Consider the following 19381-nt stretch of genomic DNA (forward strand, 5'->3'; position numbering starts at 1 on the left):
CGATAGCAGTCTCCTCCCCAGCTGGGCTCTGGTCAGGGCTCATGCAGCAGGCAACCAATCAATGTGTTTCTCTCACATGGATATTTCTCTGTCTTTCCCTCTCTCTTCCACTCTCTAAAAATGAACTGAAAAATAAACTCAGTTCAGGATTTAAAGAAAAAATTATACTACTTTGCCTGGTTTAGTTCAGTGAACCGAGTGTCGGTACGTGGATTTTTGGGTCTTGGAATGGATTACTCATCCAGGGTACTTACCAGATTGTAGGCTCTATCCCCTTCCCCAGTTGGGTCCCATGAGGCTAGCAATCAAGCTGTGTGTGTGTGTGTGTGTGTGTGTGTGTGTGTGTGTGTGTGTCTATGTCACTTATTCTCTCCCTACCCCCAACCCCGTTTCCCACCCTTCCATGCTTTCTGAGAAAAACAATGTAAGGAATATCCTCTAATGGGGATTTTTTTTAATATGCCTGTTTCATTTTTTTACAACTGACCCACCCAGTACAATGCGGATAGAATTGGGATTAGTTTGTCAAAGCTGTCTTATTCTTGATAGGAAATAGAAAAATTTTAAAACATTTTACCATGTTCACTGTGAAGTAAAGGAATTTCCATTCCAATCCTAATCTGGTAAGAATTTTAATCTTGAGTATTTGTGGACTTTCATCAGACACTTGTGTATTTGTTGAACTGGTCATAGGATTTTTCCTTCCATTAATCTGTTAATATGGTGAGTTATATAGATAACATTCTAAGTTTTTAAAATCTTGTATTTCTTGGAGGGAGGAGGTCTGGTCATAATATATTATTCTTCTGAATAAACTACATCTTAATACTTTGTTTAGGATGTTTACGAAGGACTTCATGAACAACATTAGGCCATTTTATTTCATGTACTCTCTTGGACTTTGGTACAAAGGACACTAGCTTCTTAAAATGAACTGAAATGTAAAAAATCTTCTGTTCTCTGGAATGCAAGTCTCCTCAAGGCTGGGAACAGTGGAGCAATAGGCTTTGCCATGATCAGCTCTACCTGAGTGGCATCTCATTTTTCAGTATCAGAGCCTACTTACAACAGAGGAGCAGAAGGGGATGCTTCAAAGTGCCCATAACTCCAGCTATTGTGAGATGCTCATCTTCCCTAGTAGACACCTCTAATGATGCTGTCACTTGAAAGCTCCTTACTCCTGGTTGTATGCTGATATAAAACTTGCCAAGCCTATCAAACTCACAACTGGTGGGCCTCATGCCTTGTTTATTTTTCTACACCCCGTAAGGTACAAGTCATGGCTGTATTAACTTGCCTAGATAATTTCAGTCTCCTACATGGTAATGAATGATCTGACCACATGCTCAGCTATTTCGGTGCTTATAACAACTGCTCCATTTATTGAGATCATAATAGGAATAAGAAGTCACATTTATAGAGCATATGCTACTTATTACCACCTCTCTGAGCTGGGTTCCATACATGTATCACCTAATTCAATCCTCACAATTAAGTTGGAACAGAGTGTACACATTTATTAAATCCCACTCAAAGCAGACTTGGGGATTCAACTTCTAAGTTAGATATCCTTGTTTCTCAATGTAAAAACTTCTAAAAGTGTATACAGGAAAACGGATGTTGTACATGATAACGGTAGTGATAAGCTGTAAGTGACATTTGTTTAGAAAGTTGTTGGTCTGATGATTGGGAAGTAGAGTGCGGGTTGCAGTACTGTTGCAAAGGAGGTGACAGAGGACTGTGCCTAAATGCTAGCACGGTTACCTAAGGATATTGGTAAACCATACACTGACCTAATGACCACAGGTATGTTCAGAGAAACAGTAACCATCTGGAGATACATGCCCAATAACACAAGCAGAGAAGTTAAGAAAATGGGTGAATGTATTTAATTTATGGAAGTGAGCGAATTCCTTGAATGCATGACACATATCCCAGAATCAGAAGGCAGTGATTGGTCAAAGTATACGTGTAAACATAGTATTAAAATACGTTTCTGTCAGGGCCCTGTTTATGAAACATATTCTCCATGAGGTTAAACGTCCCCTGTCTATCCACAATGTTAATGAAAGAGTAAGTATGATTCCCAGTAGGGAAATGATTCGAGCCGTTTATTTGACCAGGGCTGACCTAGAGATTACAATGCTCTGTGGCCTTGGCAGGAAAACCTCAACTCCTGCATGAGGGGCCAAATGGGCCTGTATGCTCATACCTGCGCATGTGCATTTCAGACCACGCCCACTGCTACGCATGCACAGAGCTGCACAGTTCAGACTGTTCATTTCCATACAAGGCCACTTCCGCACATGCGCCTTTCACGCAAGACGGTTGCTGCGCATGCGCTTTGCTGTCCGAGTTTGCTGAGGAGAAGTGCGCAACAGGCGGTCGTGTTCCTTCCATTTTGATTCCTTCTCGCTGGTTTACATTCGCTTGGTAGGTCCACAGAGCAGCCCTCCGAGACTTTAATTAATATGGCAGAGTGTGAGGAGGCAGCCAGCGGGTTTGGGTAGGGGCGGAGCTGCGGGGTCTGTGGCCTCCTAGGAGGAAGGGCCTCGAGGGCAGCGCCTCTGTCCTCTCAGGCATCATGGCCGCCATGGCCCTGGAAGTCCTGGCGTGACCCGGACTAGGAGGGGGGTTCGCCCACCAGGGCAGGGGGCAGGTAAAGGGTTTGGGGGACAGTATTTCGGGTGTCTGAGCCATGGAGGGACCTGGAACGGCCCACAGAACACAATCCCTGGTCCTCCTTGGGGCTCTGGGAAGGAACGGGGGGGGGGCGGCGAAGGAAGGGCCTAGACACGGCCATGCTGAAGGACCTCCTCGCTGAGACCTGGAGCTGCGCCCCCTCCCAAGGTGTGCAGCGCCCCCAGCAGACTCTCGAGGGAGACACGGGGCACAGCCTCTGGATGGCACCTGGTCCCTGTGCCTCCTGACAGTGCCAAGCAGCACAGGTGGCATGGCGGCCCGGAGCCCTCCTGTGCGCTCCAGCTGGATTGACGAGGGAAATGGGCTGATCCCCGGAGCGGGCAAAGCAGTGCTCACTCAGTGTGGTTTAAGCAGTATTTTCCTGAATGTCTTCGTCAAGGGGAAGCCATTGTGACAGCAAACGTGGTCTTTTCTCACCTGCTTGAGGTGATGGCAGGCAGCATGGCATGACCTAGGTGGCTTGGCAAGCCCCTGTATTTGGTATCACCGGGAAGCCTGTGCACTTTCACTTACTGACCCTGGGTCTTCTTTTTAACATGTTTTCAAACTTAAACTAAACTAAATTTAAAGACTAATAGTTTTTGGCCCTTTCATTTTTTTTCCATTCATCTATAAGGTATCCCCAATACTGTATACACACTTTGACAGCGAATTTCTGTTAAATGTAAATGAAATGTAGTTTAATAAGCACTGCCTTTATAATTATTCAAAGTGTGGCTATACGTTTGTGGGGACAGCCTTTATGTATCTGTTTTTATGCAAGATCATGCTGTTTTGATTGCTATGGCTTTGCAGTATGATATCAGACAGGATGATTGCTCCAACTTTCTTCTTAAAATTGCTGAGACTATTCGGAGTCTGTTGTGGTTCCATACAATTCTTTGACATATTGGTTTTAGAAATGCAACATTGGTGTTCTGTTAGGAATTGGGTTGAATCTGTTGATTGCTTTGTGTAGGATGCACATTTTAATTATGTTAATTCTTTGAGGGACATGGTTTCATTTACTTGTGGAACCTAATGAACAAAGTGAACAAACAAACAAAAAGAAACAGACACATAGGCACAGCTGTTAGAGGGGAGGGTGTTGGGCTGGGTGAAAAAGGTGAAGGGCTTAAACAAACAAAAAACAACCTCAAGGACACAGACAGCTGTATGGTTATTACAAGATAGAAAAGGGGGTGGGAAAGTTAGAAGAGGGTAAAGGAGTGAGAAATGGTGACAGGAGACTGGAATTTTGGTGATAAGAATAATACAACATGCAAATGATGTATTAGAGAATTGTATACATGAAACATGTATAATTTTTATTTTATTAACAAATGTCACCCCAATTCCTATCTATCTAATCCTATCTAATAAAGAGGGAATATGCTAATTGACCATCACTCCATCACAGACATAGCAGCATCCACAGCTGAGGCCAAGTTCCCATAAGAAGCCTTAATGAGCAATCAGCAGGGACCTGAGGCTAAGCTCTGCCCCGGCCCAGTGGGGCTTGACAGGGGACTTCATGCCCTGTCCCCCACAGGGCAGGGCTTGACTGGGGACCTCAGGCCCACCCCCACTTGTCAGGGCTTGACAGGGGGCCTCAAGGTGTGCTTCCTGTCCCGGTGCTGTGCTACAGTACCTCAGGCTGCACCTTCGCCCCAGCACCAGGGCACAGGACCTCATGTCTGGCCCCCCACCACATGGGGCTTGACAGTAGACATGAGGCCATGCCACCAACCCAGCGGGCCTTGCCGGGGACCTGAGGCTTCCCTCCCCTCCGGGAGACCTGAAGCTGCTCCACTCCATCTGGTGGGGCTTGACCAGGGACCTCAGGCCATGCTTCCCACCCAGCAATTCTTGACAGGTAATCTCAGTCTGTGTCTCCCACTGGGCAGGGCTTGTCGGGGACCACAAGGCACATCCTCCACCCTGGTCTGTGCTGGTGAACCTCTGGCCCTGCCCCTCCCCCGTCCTGGCACCGGGCCAGGGTACCTTAGGGTATGTCCACAAGGATAGGACTGTCCAGGTCTGGATCTAGCCCAATGGGGGTGGGAGCAGGGAGGGTCTGGGTCTCAATCAATTTTGAGGGCCATGTATAATAGGTTAGTAGGGACTTGACTTTGGATCCCTCTGTGCGCCCTAGACTGTGACAGGAGGGAGACTTTCATATACATTTTACTGATTTTATTTTATCTCTGATATTTCTATTATACAAAAGGGCAAATAGCAATATTAAAATATTTCCTCTAATTAATTCCTTTTTAGTGTGAACAAATTTCATGCATCAGGCCACTGATGATTTCAATTAAAAAAAATTTTAATTATGATTTGGGAACACCAAATAGTAAAAAGGGAATTTAAAAAAAAATGAAAAAACATTTTAGCCATGGAGGTGGTCTAATTATCCTCTTACGTATATTTCCCTAATCAAATTGTTCTAATTTCAGTGGGAAATATGAGTCGGATTGTAACATCAAAAGATGACTGGAGTTCCATATTAGTAGAAGATGAAGAGTCTGAACAGCAAGTTGGACCCGTGGTTGTGAGTGCTTTGATATTTGAACTGTCTATTATAGATACATATTTTCCTGTATGTTTTCTTGAATGCCTCTAGGTACAGTGTTAAAAGTTTCCGAGCTGATAAGGGAGTAACATTGGCCCAGGAGGGTTCCTGAGGAAGGAAACCTTGATCCAGGAGGTTTGCTCTCTGGCATTGCCAGTGGAAATACCCACTATGGCTCCTTTCTCATGCTTATTAACACAGACTGCCCACATCCATCCCAGGAGAGTTTAAAAGAGCTTCAGCTTTAGAAGTCCTTGTGGGCAGCTCCTCTGGAAGGAACCAGGTAGAGGGAAGAGAAACAATATTAAGAATAAATATATCGTGTCTAAAATGCCTTTATTCTTATTCGTGATTATACCTGTGTGTATATTATGTATATTTTTATGATTGATATGTACTAACAACAAAACCTTTTATTTATGCACACACACTCCCCTAGGACCAGCCGCCCAGTGATGATAAAGCTAAACAAGAGGAGCCACCCACTGAGAATCAGGATGTTAGACCTGAGGAAGAGCAAGCAGATGCAGGAGCACCTGAGCCTGAGGTTCAAGGTGAAGGGGAAGGTAAGAAAATGAGGTCTCTCTGTCATGTATTATGCATACCATAGCTGTTGGAAAGTAAGTATGAAAAAACTACGCAGCCCTCCAGTGTGTTCAGTGGCTGAGCATTAACCTATGAACCAGGAGGTTATGGTTAAATTTCAGGTCAGGGTATATGCCTAGTTGGCAGACTCCATCCTCAGTGTGGAGCATTCAGGAAGTAGCGGATCAGTTATTCTCCCTCATTATTGTTTCTATGTCTCTCCTCTCCACTTTGAAGTCAGTAAAATACATCTATACATATAAAACCCTAAATGACCTTTACAATGGAATGACTGGAACAACTGGTCACTATGATGAGAACTGACCACCAAGGAGTTGACGCTCAACACAGGAGTTTCCCCCAGCCCGCAGGCCACAGTCGCCAGTGAGGCCTACCAGCCAACTTCCTGGTCCCTACCGCAGGCTGACAGGTCCAGGTCAACCAATCAGAGACAGACCCTGGGCTTGGACAGGGAACTGGTGGTGAGTGTTGGCAGACACAGGTGGCAAGGGAAGGAAAGAGAGAACCACACATTTGCAGCATGGAGGCAGATGGGGAAGGAGGAGGAGATGTAGCAGAGAACCTGATTGGCCCTGATCGCTGGCCAGGCCTAAGGACACCTCCCAAAGAATTATTTTTTTAAAAAAAATTGTGCACCAAGTATCTATTGATAGTTTAATTTTAAAAGGCAATCTAAGAATTTCCTGGAAATTGGCTGAAATTTTTAAGATTGTATCATTTACAGCTGTGCATGTTCTATCACTGTGCGTTTTCTCTTTATTTTCTGGATTTGTATGTTATGTTCTTGAAAGCACAATCCTTCTTAAGCCAGAAGAAACTGTATAGTTTTAACTACAAAAAAAAGTTTTAACCCGTGATATCAGTGGGGTATTAAAGTCCCCTACTTTAATTGTATTGTTGTCAATATCTCCCTTGATATCTTCCATAATTTTTTTTCTGTTTTTTTGTTTTGTTTTGTATTTGGGTGCCCCTTTATTGGGTTTGTATGTGTTTACTATATTATATCTTCTTGTTGTATTGATCCCTTTAGTATTATGAAGTGGCCTTCCTTATGTCTTGTCATGGCCTTCACTGTAATATCTATTTTGTCCAATATAAGTATTGCTACCCCAGCTTTTTTTTTTTTCTTTTCCATTTGCCTGAAAGATATTTTTTCATCCCTTCACTATCAGTCTACGTGTGTACCTTGTTTTGAGGTGGGTCCCCTGCAGACAGCATATATATGGGTCATATTTTCTTATGCACTAAGCCACTCAGTGCCTTTTGATTGGAGCATTCAGTCCATTTATATTCAAGGTTATTATTAATAGGTACTTGTTTGTAGCCATTTTTATTTTTTGTGCCTGTGTCCCTTCTTCCCTTTTTATTTTTCTTTTTACAACAGTCTTTTTTTTTTTTTCTTTCTTGCATTGCTTGCTTTATAATGATAAATTCCCTTGGGATTTATTTTTTATTTTTACATTTATTTATTTGTTTGTTTGTTTATTTATTTATTTATTTTTGTCGGTGAAGCTCCTGATTTCCCCTTCAATTTTGAACAATAGCCTTGTTGGATAGAGTATTCTTGGACCCAGTCCCCTGCCCTGAATCACTTTGTATAGTTCTTCCTTTCCTTTCTATTCTGATGTTGTTCTGTTGAGAAATCATGGGGTAATATAACGGGAGATCCTTTGTAAATAATTTTCTGTCTCTCTCTCGCAGCCTTTAAGAGTCTCTCTTTGTGATTAACATTTGCCATCATAATTACAATGTGCCTTGCTGTGGGTATTTTGGGGCTCATCTTGATTGTGACTCTCTGTGCTTGTTTGACTTTCTTCTTCACCCAAATGAGGCACATTTTAGGACATTATTTTTTCAAGTAGGTTTTCTAACCCTTGCTCTTCTTGTTGTTCTGGCACCCAAGTTATACATATATTGCTTCGTTTCATGTTGTCCCATAGCTCCCTTAGGCTGTCCTCCTGCCTTTTAATTTTTTTCTCCACTTGCAGTTCAGATTGGATGCCCTGTCTTCTAATTCAAGAATTCCGTCCTCCGCTTTTTATAGTCTGCTTTGAAATCTTACATAGTGTTTTTATTGTAGCTGTATCACTCTTTATTTCCTCTCAATTCTTAGATAAGTTGCTGGTTTTCTCATCCATGTGGTTTATGACCCTTACTCTGAATTCTTCTTGTGACAAATTGCAAGCCTCTATTTCATTTAATTCCTTTTCTGGCGATTCCTCCTCTTCTTTCCTTTGGAGGTTATTTTTATTTATTTATTTATTTTTGTCTCCCCGTTTTTGCTCTCACCTAAGGATCTAGGCATAAGTCACTCTGGGCCTGTGACTACAGCAGCAGGCATGGTGGTGGGCACACAGTCACCAAGCCCAGGTCAATGTATGAGTCTTGGTAGCAATTCGCATGGTCATGATACCTGGGGTTACTGCATGAGGCACTCAGTGTAGCTGCACAGGGCTTGGCTGCTCATGCTCAGTTGTGGCACCTGGGGTTGCTCCTTGGGCTTGGTGGTTGCTAGCAAGGTCATGGTGCCTGAGGTGGTTGTGTAGAGCTTCGTTCCCAGAGTTTTTCCATAAGTCTTGGTTGTTTGTGTGCAGACAGGGCAACTGGAGTTGCTGTGTAAGGCTTGGCTGTTTGCCTGCAGTCGAGGCGCCCAGGGCTAAAGTTTCTGGCCAATGGGAGGGAAGCGCCCTCTGGAACTCACAGGATCCTGTGCCCTGGGAGGCTGGAGTCCCCGTGTTCATGGGTCTGCAGCTGAGGCAGCAGGTCCATGGCTGGAGTGGCTATCGGGTTCCCTATGGTATCTGAGGGCACCCTGGGTGGAGGTGAGGCTGGGCTCCCAGACACAGCAGCTCTCTGCTTCATGATGGCATGCCTCTGTGGCACAGCCTCCCTGGGATAGATTGCAGCTGTAGCAGGGGTTGCCCAGCTAGGGGAACCCAGTCCACCAGCCCCCAAAAGTCCTGTGGAATCTAACTGTCCTTCACTCCTCTTTTGCTCCCTTACTCACTCACACTCTCTTCCTCACTGCTGATCTTCCAGCTGCCATCTTTCTTCTCTCTCAACCCTTCACGTTTTTAAGCCACTCCCCCAACTTCCCTCCCTCTGACAACCACTAGTCTGTTCTCTGTATCTGTGAAGTTGTTTCTGTCTTTTTTTGTCTCTACATAGTACACTTTATTTATTTTTAGTCAATATTTCTTTTTGTTATTTCTTTATTGATTAAAGTATTACATATGTGTCCTCATTCCTCCATTTACCCCCAACTTACCGCCCTATAGTGTACTTTAGATTTCACATGTTAGTGAAATTCTATGATACTTGTCTTTACCTCAATTATTTGTTTCTCTTAGTATTAGCCCATCCATCTTAGGTCCATCCATGCTGTCACAAATGGCAATATTTCATTCTTTTGTATGGTCTCATATTTCTGTGTGTGTGTGTGTGTGTGTGTGTGTGTGTGTGTGTGTGTATCACCATTTTTTATTTACTTGACTACTGATGGGCACTTGGTTTGCTTCCATATCTTGAATAACACTGTAATGAACACAGACAAGCATATACTCTTTCTGATTACTGTTTTGGAATTCTTTGCATATCTGATAAGAATTTCTAATCACTGGACCATAATGCAATCCATTTTAAATTTTTTTTGAGGACCCTCCATCCTGTTTTCCTGAGTGACTGCATTGGCCTGCACTGGGCTAACAGTGCATGTGAGTTCCCCTTTCTCCACATCCTCGTCACGACATACTATTTGTGGGTTTATTGATGATGGCCATTCTGACACATATGAGATGATATCTCATTAAAGTTTTGCACATTTCTCTGATAACTAGTGACATTGAACATCTTATCATATTTTTATTGGCCACCTGTAAGCCCTAAGAGTCTATTCAGGTCCTCTTTTTGTTTTTTTAGATATTTTGTTTGTTTTGGTTTTGTTGTTGAGTTGTATGACTTCCTTTTTTTATAATATATTTTATTGATTTTTTTACAGAGAAGAAGGGAGAGGGATAGGGAGGTAGAAACATCGAAGAGAGAGAAACATTGATCAGCTGCCTTCTGCGCACCTCCTACTGGGGATGTGCCCACAACAAAGGTAAATGCCCTTGACTGGAATCGAACCTGGGACCTTTTAGTCAGGAGGCCAACGCTCCATCCACTGAGCCAAACCAGTTAGGGCTGTATGACTTCTTTTTAATTTTTGGATGTTGACACCCAAAAATTAAAAAGAAGTCATACAGCCCTAAGTGTATAATTAGAGAATATTTTCACCCATTCAGTAGGTTGCTTTTCCATTTTTTTAAATCATATTCTTTGCTATTCAAACCCCTTTTAATGTGTGATCTATCTCGAGAACATAGATCATAAAGAATATTGCTGAGAGAAACAAGAGATTTTACTACCTGTGTTTTCTTCGAGGAGGTTCATGGTTTTCAGTCCTACATTTAAGCCTTTAACCCATTCTGTGTTTACTCTTGTGTATTGGTGTAAGAAGATAGTCTAGTTTATTTTTGTAGATGTATCCGCCCGATTTTGCCAACTCCATTTACTGCATAGACTGCCATTATATCATTGCATGTTTTTCCCTCCTTTGTCATATATTAATAGACCATAGAGGCATGGGTTTGCTTCTGAGCTCTCTGTTCTATCCCATTGATCTATATTTTCTATGCTTTCTTTACATCTTTAAAGGAAATGCTTTTGGTTTTTCCCAGTTGAGTATATTAGCTTTGGATTTGTCATATATATAGCCTTTATTATGATAAATTATGTTTTCTTTATTTCCGGTTTGCTAAGAGTTTCTATCATAAGGGGGTACTGGATTTTATCAAATTAGTTTTGCTGTATCTTTTGATTTGTTCACATAATCTTTTGCCTTCATTTGGTTTTTGGTGAGTATCACATTAACTGATTTGTGGACATTGTGCTGAACTTGCATCCCAGAAATAAATCCTGCTTGATCAGGGAATATGATCTTTTTAATTTATTGAGCAATTTGGTTTGCCTATATTTGGTTGAGGATCTTTGCATCTATTTTCATCAGAGAGATTTGACATAATTTTCTTTCTTGTAGTGTCTTTATTTGGTTTTGGAATTAGGATGATGCTGGCCTCATGAAATGAGCTTTGGAGTCTTCCCCCCTCTTCAATGTTTTTGGGAATAGTTTGAGAAGAATAGGTGTCAGGTCTTTGAATGTTTGGGAAAATTCACCTGTGAAATCAGCAGGTCAGAGACTTGTTTTTTTAATTACTATTACAGAGTTGATTTCATTAGTTGTAATAAGCCTATACAGATTTTCTGTTTCTTCTTAATTCAATTTGGAAGGTTATATGTTTCTAAGAATTCATCCATTTCTTCCAGATTGTCCAACTTGTTGGCATATGCTTAATCCTAAAATTTTCTTATAATCCTCTGTATTTCTGTGGTGTTTGTTGTTACTTCTCATTCATTTATTATTTCATTTATTTGAGTACTCTCTTTTTTTAATGAGTCTGATTAAAGGATTATCAATCTTTTTAAAGAACCAGCTGCTGGTTTTATTTATATATTTTATTATTTATAATTTTCATGTTGATATTATTACTGCTATACAACTTCCCCCGCTTTGGTTGACCTCCTCCAGCTGCCACTTCTCCCTCACTTGGCCTTCACAAACGTATTGACCATGTCCATGGGCTATGCATATATGATCTTTAGCTAATGCCTTCATCTTTTATATTTACTTTTTAAAGTCTGTTGTGTTTACTTTCACTCAGGTTGTTCCGATTTCCTTCCTTCCACTGAGTTTGTACTTACTTTGTTCTTTTTCTAGTTCTTTTAGGTCTGAGATCAGGTGGTTTACTTGAAATTAGATTATTATATTTTAATTGTAATAAAATACTATCCATAGTGTACACCTCAAATTTCATTGATAGCTTATGCTATCTACTAGTATTAACACACTATGGTCATGTATAGGAAAGGCACATGTCTTTCGGTTGAACTTCAGATCGTCATTTACAACAAGTTTCATACTACAGAAAAACAAGAATGTAAAGTCCATATTTCTATCACATATTATTATACTAGATTACAGGCTTTTTTCATGTAACTGAAGAAATGAATATTACCACTTCCTAATTGATATGTCATGTTTACTGCTGAAATTGACAACTTTCTTTTTAAGGGGATGACCTGGAAGATGATACCCCAGAACTGGTGAACCCAATGACTGGGGCCGAATGTGGAGATAACCCTGATGTCATCGGGCAAGCTTATGTACATCCAGAGACCATTGAAATGCCAGAAGCAGGTATATTACTAATTAAGAAAGCAATTTATGTGTTTTCTGATTCTTACAATATTATACCTTTAAAAGACAGAAATAACAAAAAATTATTACATGAGAAGACTCATATATAATGATACTTTGAACATTAGTTCAGCAGACTGCAAATAAGGGACTGCCTGATTTAGATAATCAGATAGAGAAACACACTGGTTCACAGCCAAATTGAATTATAAGATATGAAAACATTTTTTACTTCTGAGTGCAAGTACTTGAAACAACAGCTAATGCATATTTGATTCTCTTATGATTTCTGCAGATAATGCATTTGAAATAAATATCAAGAGTATGAAATATTCTGAGACACTGAAGTAGATTGCACTACCAGCTTTAATATAATTTGTAAATTTGTAGGAGAGTTCTTAATTTCGGAACTGATGTATGCTCTTACACAGTAAATTCAAATAAAATATATTAATTTTGTATGATGATCGTTGGATTCTCTACTCGTATTGGAAAGAATACAAAGATACTTTAATTTTATGCCGTAGTTGTCATAAATTATGTTCTTGAGTCACATTTAAACACCTGACCAGAAATCACATATCTACTAAAATTATGAGGAATCATTCCACTGATGTTTCTTTTTCTATCTATAGACATGGATACCTGTTCTTAGACTCTGTCAAATTTTCAATAATTCTGGCTCTAATAAGCAATTGAATTTAAGTTTTTCCCCCAATGAAGCATCAAGTGATTGAATTATGAAATACCAAGAAATAGACCAGTTTTTATTTTCTCTGATCAGTAAAGAGAGTGTAGGCGATCACTGATGCTCAAGACAGGTGTGAGTAAGACACCTATGCTAAGCATGCTCACTGTCACCACTGTCGGATTTAATAGGCTCATGTCCCTTATAGAAATATGGGTAGTATGAGATAAGGTCTTATAATCATATCAAATATGGCACATTGACCACTCAAATTGATAAAAAAATTTTAAGGGCTTCTCCTGGAAGGTGATCTCCAGGAAATGACTCAGCCAAAGACTGAGGGTGAGGACAGAGATGGGCTTGAAGTAAAGGGGGAGATGTTACTAAATCTAGAACACATTTACATGCCAGAAGCAGATATGTTATTCATCAAGAATGCAATTCATGCATTTTCCAGGGTGATCTCTGATAATTACAAGACCTTCTAAATTTAAAGGAAGCACTTGATTTTCAGGGAAGGAAATTACCCTGAGTTAGTCCTCTGAACTATTTACTCTACATAGCTGAACCATTTAATTAGACTTATTTGCAGTAAGAGAAGGTTTTAAGATTACATCCAGGACCCAATTAAATGTGGCTGAAATGGACCCAGGGAAATATCATGGAGTTTAAAGATAAGCTTTACTAAACAGATAATAAATTACATGACCATCCAAAAATAAACATTAGGAGAAAGGAACAAAAAAATTAAGCTAAGGAGAAAAGATATAGTAAGTAATACGAGTATAAATCTTAAGGAAAATGAAAACTAATACAATTAAAAAAATAAAAAGATGGCTCTTACAAGAGATATGTAAGATTCCATTACATAATCTGGAGTAAAATGAAAGAAGCCTAAGTGTACCCAATAAGGAACATGAACAGCAAACCAACAGATACTGAGTATTTTATAAAATTTAAAGTAAAGATATTCTTGAACTCTAAATTAATATTTTCAAAATATGGATGGAATGCTTCATATACCAGGAAAACATATTTTATCTAATATAATCCAGTAGCACCTGAATATCTAAAAATAGAAAATATCATGGGAAATTTTCAGAAATTAGTTCAGAGTTGTCCCTCCTAAGCTCTTACTTTTAGCTAATGACATGGTAATATATTCATGAAAGTTGATGAGAACATATCTTAAGCATTCTCGGCACAAAAAATAGAAGTTAACTAGGTGAGTTGAGGGATGGGTTAATGACCTATATTTACCTTAATAATCATGCCACAATGCATACATACAGCCAATCACAATGTTTACTGTTTCAATATATACAATAGTTTAAGGTTCCTCTATAAAGTGTTTAGAAATCATTGTATTTTAAAAACCAATTTTTTTTACTTGTCTATGTATCTTTCTCATTCTCTCATTCTTTCTTCCCCTCTGCTACCTCCTCCCTCCATTCATTCATTCATTCATTCTTTACGTGTGTGTGTGTGTGTGTGTGTGTGTGTGTGTGTTTAGTTAATATTTCTTGTTCGGATTATTAAAATTGTTCATCTTATTCCCTCATAGTTCCCCTCAATCCTGTTCCCACCCCAACCTCTGCCCTTCCTCTCCACTCTCCATTGTCCTCATCCATGGGAATACGATTTTTATCTAGTCTCTTGCCACACCCCACACACACCTTTCCCCCTGAGAATTGTCTTATCACTCGCTTTCTATACCACCGATTCTATTATATTCTGTGTGTTTTCTTTATGGTTGTTTTTCTGTCTTCCTGTAAGGCATTCTATAAATAAGCTTCATATTTTGGTATAAAAAATGGTGTTACTGACTTAAACTTCGTGTGATTGTAAAAGTGATTATACAAATTGAAACTCATACACTGTGATAAAATAATAATTTACAATTACACTAGGAGTACAGATGGAATTGAGAATACGTGGTTACCCTATTCAAATAATTGCATAAAAAGGGTAAAGGAGCCCAAGAAATATTTTTGCTTTTCATGTACCATAATGAAGAAGCAAAGGTAGTACCGGCCTTTCTGTTTACTTCACATAAGCAAGAACAAATAAAACAATACTATTTTAGCTATGTTCAGAATAGTATTTCAAATCAAAGCATTCCTTGTAAACTTTTGTTTCTTATGGGTTTTCTGTTGGATGGTGTTCACATTTTTTTTCAATACTTTACACATTTCTTGCTGACTATTTAAAACCACCTTTTCATGGGTTCATTTCATTTCCTGTGCTCGGAACTGGAACAGTCTTTTTGTTGCTGAGTACCAACAGAAAGAGTGGTGTATTTAGTCAATATTGGTAAACTGTATGCATGGAAGTCTGTCTTATAAAACCTAAACTTTGTCCTTTGTGTACCTTTAATGTCATCTAAATGTAATGAGACTAAGGAATGTTCCAACCAGTTCTGTTTCCTTGCAGGAGAAGGGAAACCACGCGTTTAAAGGAAGATGATATCAAGACACAGATTATTCCTATGATACTACAGTGTTAAAGTTCTCTCAATAAAGTTTTGCAGCATTATCCAAGGAATCTTGCAAATCTTTTGTGAAGTGTATTCCCAAAATCTTGATGCTATTGAAAATTATATCATTTTCTAATGTTTTACATGACAAATGAGCTTTCTTATGCAGATATCTTTGTACATTGGTATTCTCTCCATCAACCTTGTCATATATGACTAGATATCTGGTACACGAAATTCATAAACTCAGATATGGGACCCTCAGCCTGGCCTGCTCCCTCTCACTGTCCAGTAGCCGTTGGAAGATGTCCAACTGAGCTGGCAGTGGACATCCTTAGCGCTGCCACAAAAGTGGCAGAAGGTCCCACCACCACAGCTACACTCGCCAGCTTGGACCCAGCTTCTGGCTGAGTGGCACTCCTCCTGTGGGAGTGCACTGACTATCAGGTGGCAGCTCCTACATTGAGTATCTTCCCCTTGTGGCCAGTGCGCATCATAGTGACTGGTCGTTCTGTCATTTGGTTTATTTACATATTAGCCTTTTAACATATAGGATTATTGTTTCCCAATGGTTATTTCTAGATAGATTCTAAGTTTCACTATGCACAATCCAATCATTTCTGAATGGTAACAAATTTTTTCGGTGATTTTAAAAATTATGCTGTGTTGGCTGGCTTTACTCATTGGTCAGTGTTCACCCCTCAGACTTTGGGTCTTGGAATCAATTCCTCTTCAAGGGTACTTTATCAGGTTACAAGTTCTATCCCCTGCCCCAGTCTGGTCATATGTGAGAAGCAGTCAATCAATGTGTCTATCTCACATGACTATGTTTCTCCCTCTCTCCCTCTTCCTCTCTCCCTCCCTCCATTTCTTCCTCCCTCCTCCTTTATTCCCCTTCTACTCTCTCTAAAAACCAATGGAAAGAATATCCTCAGATGAGAATTTTTTTAAAAATAAGCCTTTATTTCCTTCTCTCATTTTACAGCAACAGATTGAGCCACGCAATAAAATGTTAATAGAATTGGAATTAGTTTGCCAAACTTCTTATTCCTGATAGGAAATGGGAAATTTTTTAAAATACATTTTTATTGATTTTTTTACAGAGAGCAAGAGAGAGGGTTAGAGACATCGATGAGAGAGAAACATCGATCATCTGCCTCTTGCATACCCACTACTGGGGATGTGCCCGCAACCAAGGTACATGCCCTTGACCGGAATCAAACCTGGGACCTTTCAGTCCACAGGCCAATGCTCTATCCATTGAGCCAAACCGGTTTTGGTGGAAATGGGAAAATTTTAACATTTCACCATGTTCACTGTGGAGTAAAGGAGCTTCCATTCCCATCTCAGTCTGTTAAGAATTTTTGAATATATGTTGACCTCTATCAGAAACTTGTGTATTTGTTGAACTGATCATAGGATTGGTCCTTCCATTAATCTGTTAATATGGTGAGTTACATAGATAAGTTCCTATGGTTAATCAAATCTTGTATTGCTTCAAGGGAAGAGCGCTTGGTCATGGTGAGTAATTTTATTTTAATCTGGTGAGTAATCTCTGTCTTGATACTTTGTTTAGGTTGTTTATGAATGACCACATGAGCCACATTAGCACATATTTTATTTGATGTACACTAACTGCATGAAAGGAATTGATAGGTAAAAACTCTTCTTCTGTTCCATGAAACACAGTTCTCCACAAGGTGAGGAGAAATGCAGCAATAGGCTTTGTCATGATTGGCTCTATCTGGGCAGCATCTCAGATTTTTAGTATCAGAGCCTACTTTCAGGGGAGAGGCAGAAGGGGATGGTTCAGGTGCCCATCACATCCACCTTTGTAGAATGCACATCTTCCCTGCAAGATACCTCTCTAATGCAATCATTCGGAAAGATACCTGCTGTAGGTTCTATGCTGATACCGAACTTATACACCCAGTAAAGTAAAATCATGGCTCTATGGCCTAGATCAGTGTTTCCCAAAGTGTGGTACGCATACCCCCAGGGGTACGGGAGGAGTTTGGTGGGGGTACGCGTTGTACCGGAGTTTGGTGGGGATAGGCACTGCACCGTGCTTAGCTGCGCCTAATTCTATGTTCTCATGAGTATGAGGGGTACTCAGCGTTACGAAAATTATAGAAGGGATACACATATGTCAAAAGTTTGGGAGACACTGGCCTAGATAATTTCAGTCTCCACTCCACGGTCATGACCTGATCACATCCTCACTTACATACTTATACCAATAGCTGCATTATTTCAGATTTTTCATAATGGGAATCAGTCATATTTAGAGAATGTACACTACCATTTACCACCTATCTGAGCTGGGTTCCATACATGTATCACCTAATTTAACCCTCACAATTAAGGTAGAACAGAGTGTACACAAAACTTGTCACTTGAATCCCATTGAAAGCATATTTGGGGATTCAAGTTCTGAGTTAGAAATCCTTGTTTCTCATTATAAAAACTTAAGTGTTGTATACAGGAAAACAGATGTACATGACTACTGTAGTGATAGGCTGTAAGTGATCTTTGCCTAGAAAATTGTTGGTCTGATGATTGGGAAGTAGAGTACAGGATGCAGCAAGTGACAGAGAACTGAGCCTAAATGCTAGCACCGTTATCTAAGGGTATTGGTAAACCATACACTGACTGAGTGACCACAGGTATGTTCAGAGAAACATTTACCGTCTGGAGATGTGTGTACGGTAACACACACACAAAAAAAGTTTAAAAAAAAACTGGTGGGTAAATTAAATTTATGGAAGTGAGCAAATTCCTTGTAAACATGAAACAAATCCCAGAAGCAGAAAGCAGTGACTCATGAAAGAACATGTGTAAACATGGTATTAAAATACGTTTCCTTCACGGCCATGTTTCTGAAACATATTCTCATGAAGGTTAAACTTGGCGTGTCTGTCCACAAAGTTTCTGAAAGCATAAGAATATTTGGGAGTAGGGAAAAAATATACTCTGAGCTGCTTTCTTGACCAGAGCTGACCTACAGATTACAATGCTCTGATGCTTGAGCAGGGAAACCACAACTATCTCAGGAGCCAAATTAGTCCATATGCTCATACCTGCGCATGCCCAGAGCAGTTCGGACTGTTCATTTCCATATAAGGCCACTTCCGCGTCTGTGCCTTTAAGGCAAGTTGGTTGCTGCGCATGCGCTTTGCTGTCCCAGTTCACTGAGGAGAACTGCGCAACAGGTGTTCGCGTTCCTTCCATTTTGATTCCTTCTCGCTGGTTCACATTCACCTGGTAGGTCCACAGAGCTGCCCTCCGGGGTGATAATTAATATGGCAGAGTGTGAGGAGAAGGCCCAAGGGTTTGGGTGGGGGCAGAACTGCGGGGTCTGTGGCCTCCTAGGAGGAAGGGCCTCGAGGGCAGCGCCTCTGTCCTCTCAGGCATCATGGCCGCCATGGCTCTGGAAGTCCTGGCGTGACCCGGACTAGGAGGAGGGTTCGCCCACCAGGGCAGGGGGCAGGTAAAGGGTTTGGGGGACAGTATTTCGGGTGTCTGGGCCATGGAGGGACCTGGAACGGCCCACAGAACACAATCCACGGTCCTCCTGGGGCGCTGGGAATGGGGGAGGGGGGACGAGCGGCAAAGGAAGGGCCTAGACACGGCCATGCTGAGGGACCGCCCCGCTGAGACCTGGAGCTGCGCCCCCTCCCGAGGTGTGCAGCGCCCCCAGCAGAGTCCCCTGGGAGACACGGGCACAGCCTCTGGATGGCACCTGGTCCCCGTGCCTCCTGACAGTGCCAAGCAGCACAGGCGGCATGGCGGCCCGGAGCCCTCCTGTGCGCTCCAGCTGGACTGACTGGAGCAGGGGTCCTCAAACTTTTTAAAGTGGGGGCCAGATCACGGTCCCTCAGAGAGCTGGAGGGCCGGACTATATGAACTACTAATTCCTACTGTAACACCTCGGCTGCGCTCACTGCCGGATCAGACTCCTCTGTGGGCTGCAGTTTGAAGACGCCTGGATTGGAGGGAAATGGGCTGATCCCCGGAGCGGGCAAAGCAGTGCTCACTCAGTGTGATTTAAGCAGTATT

General features: G+C 41.1%; 1 protein-coding gene across 1 annotated transcript in view; it reads left to right on the forward strand.

Moving 5' to 3' along the window:
- Positions 1-2953: 2953 nt before the first annotated feature.
- The window catches only part of LOC123652268 (P antigen family member 2-like), a 62248-nt gene continuing 45820 nt past the window's right edge, over positions 2954-19381 (forward strand). Inside the window, exons 1-2 of the mRNA XM_045581032.1 lie at positions 2954-3056; positions 5142-5236. Coding sequence (XP_045436988.1) covers positions 2954-3056; positions 5142-5236 — 198 coding nt within the window. The remainder of the gene's footprint in view (positions 3057-5141; positions 5237-19381) is intronic.

The sequence above is a fragment of the Pipistrellus kuhlii genome, unplaced genomic scaffold, assembly GCF_014108245.1.
Source record: "Pipistrellus kuhlii isolate mPipKuh1 unplaced genomic scaffold, mPipKuh1.p scaffold_m20_p_131, whole genome shotgun sequence".
In the NCBI taxonomy this organism is placed as follows: domain Eukaryota; kingdom Metazoa; phylum Chordata; class Mammalia; order Chiroptera; family Vespertilionidae; genus Pipistrellus; species Pipistrellus kuhlii.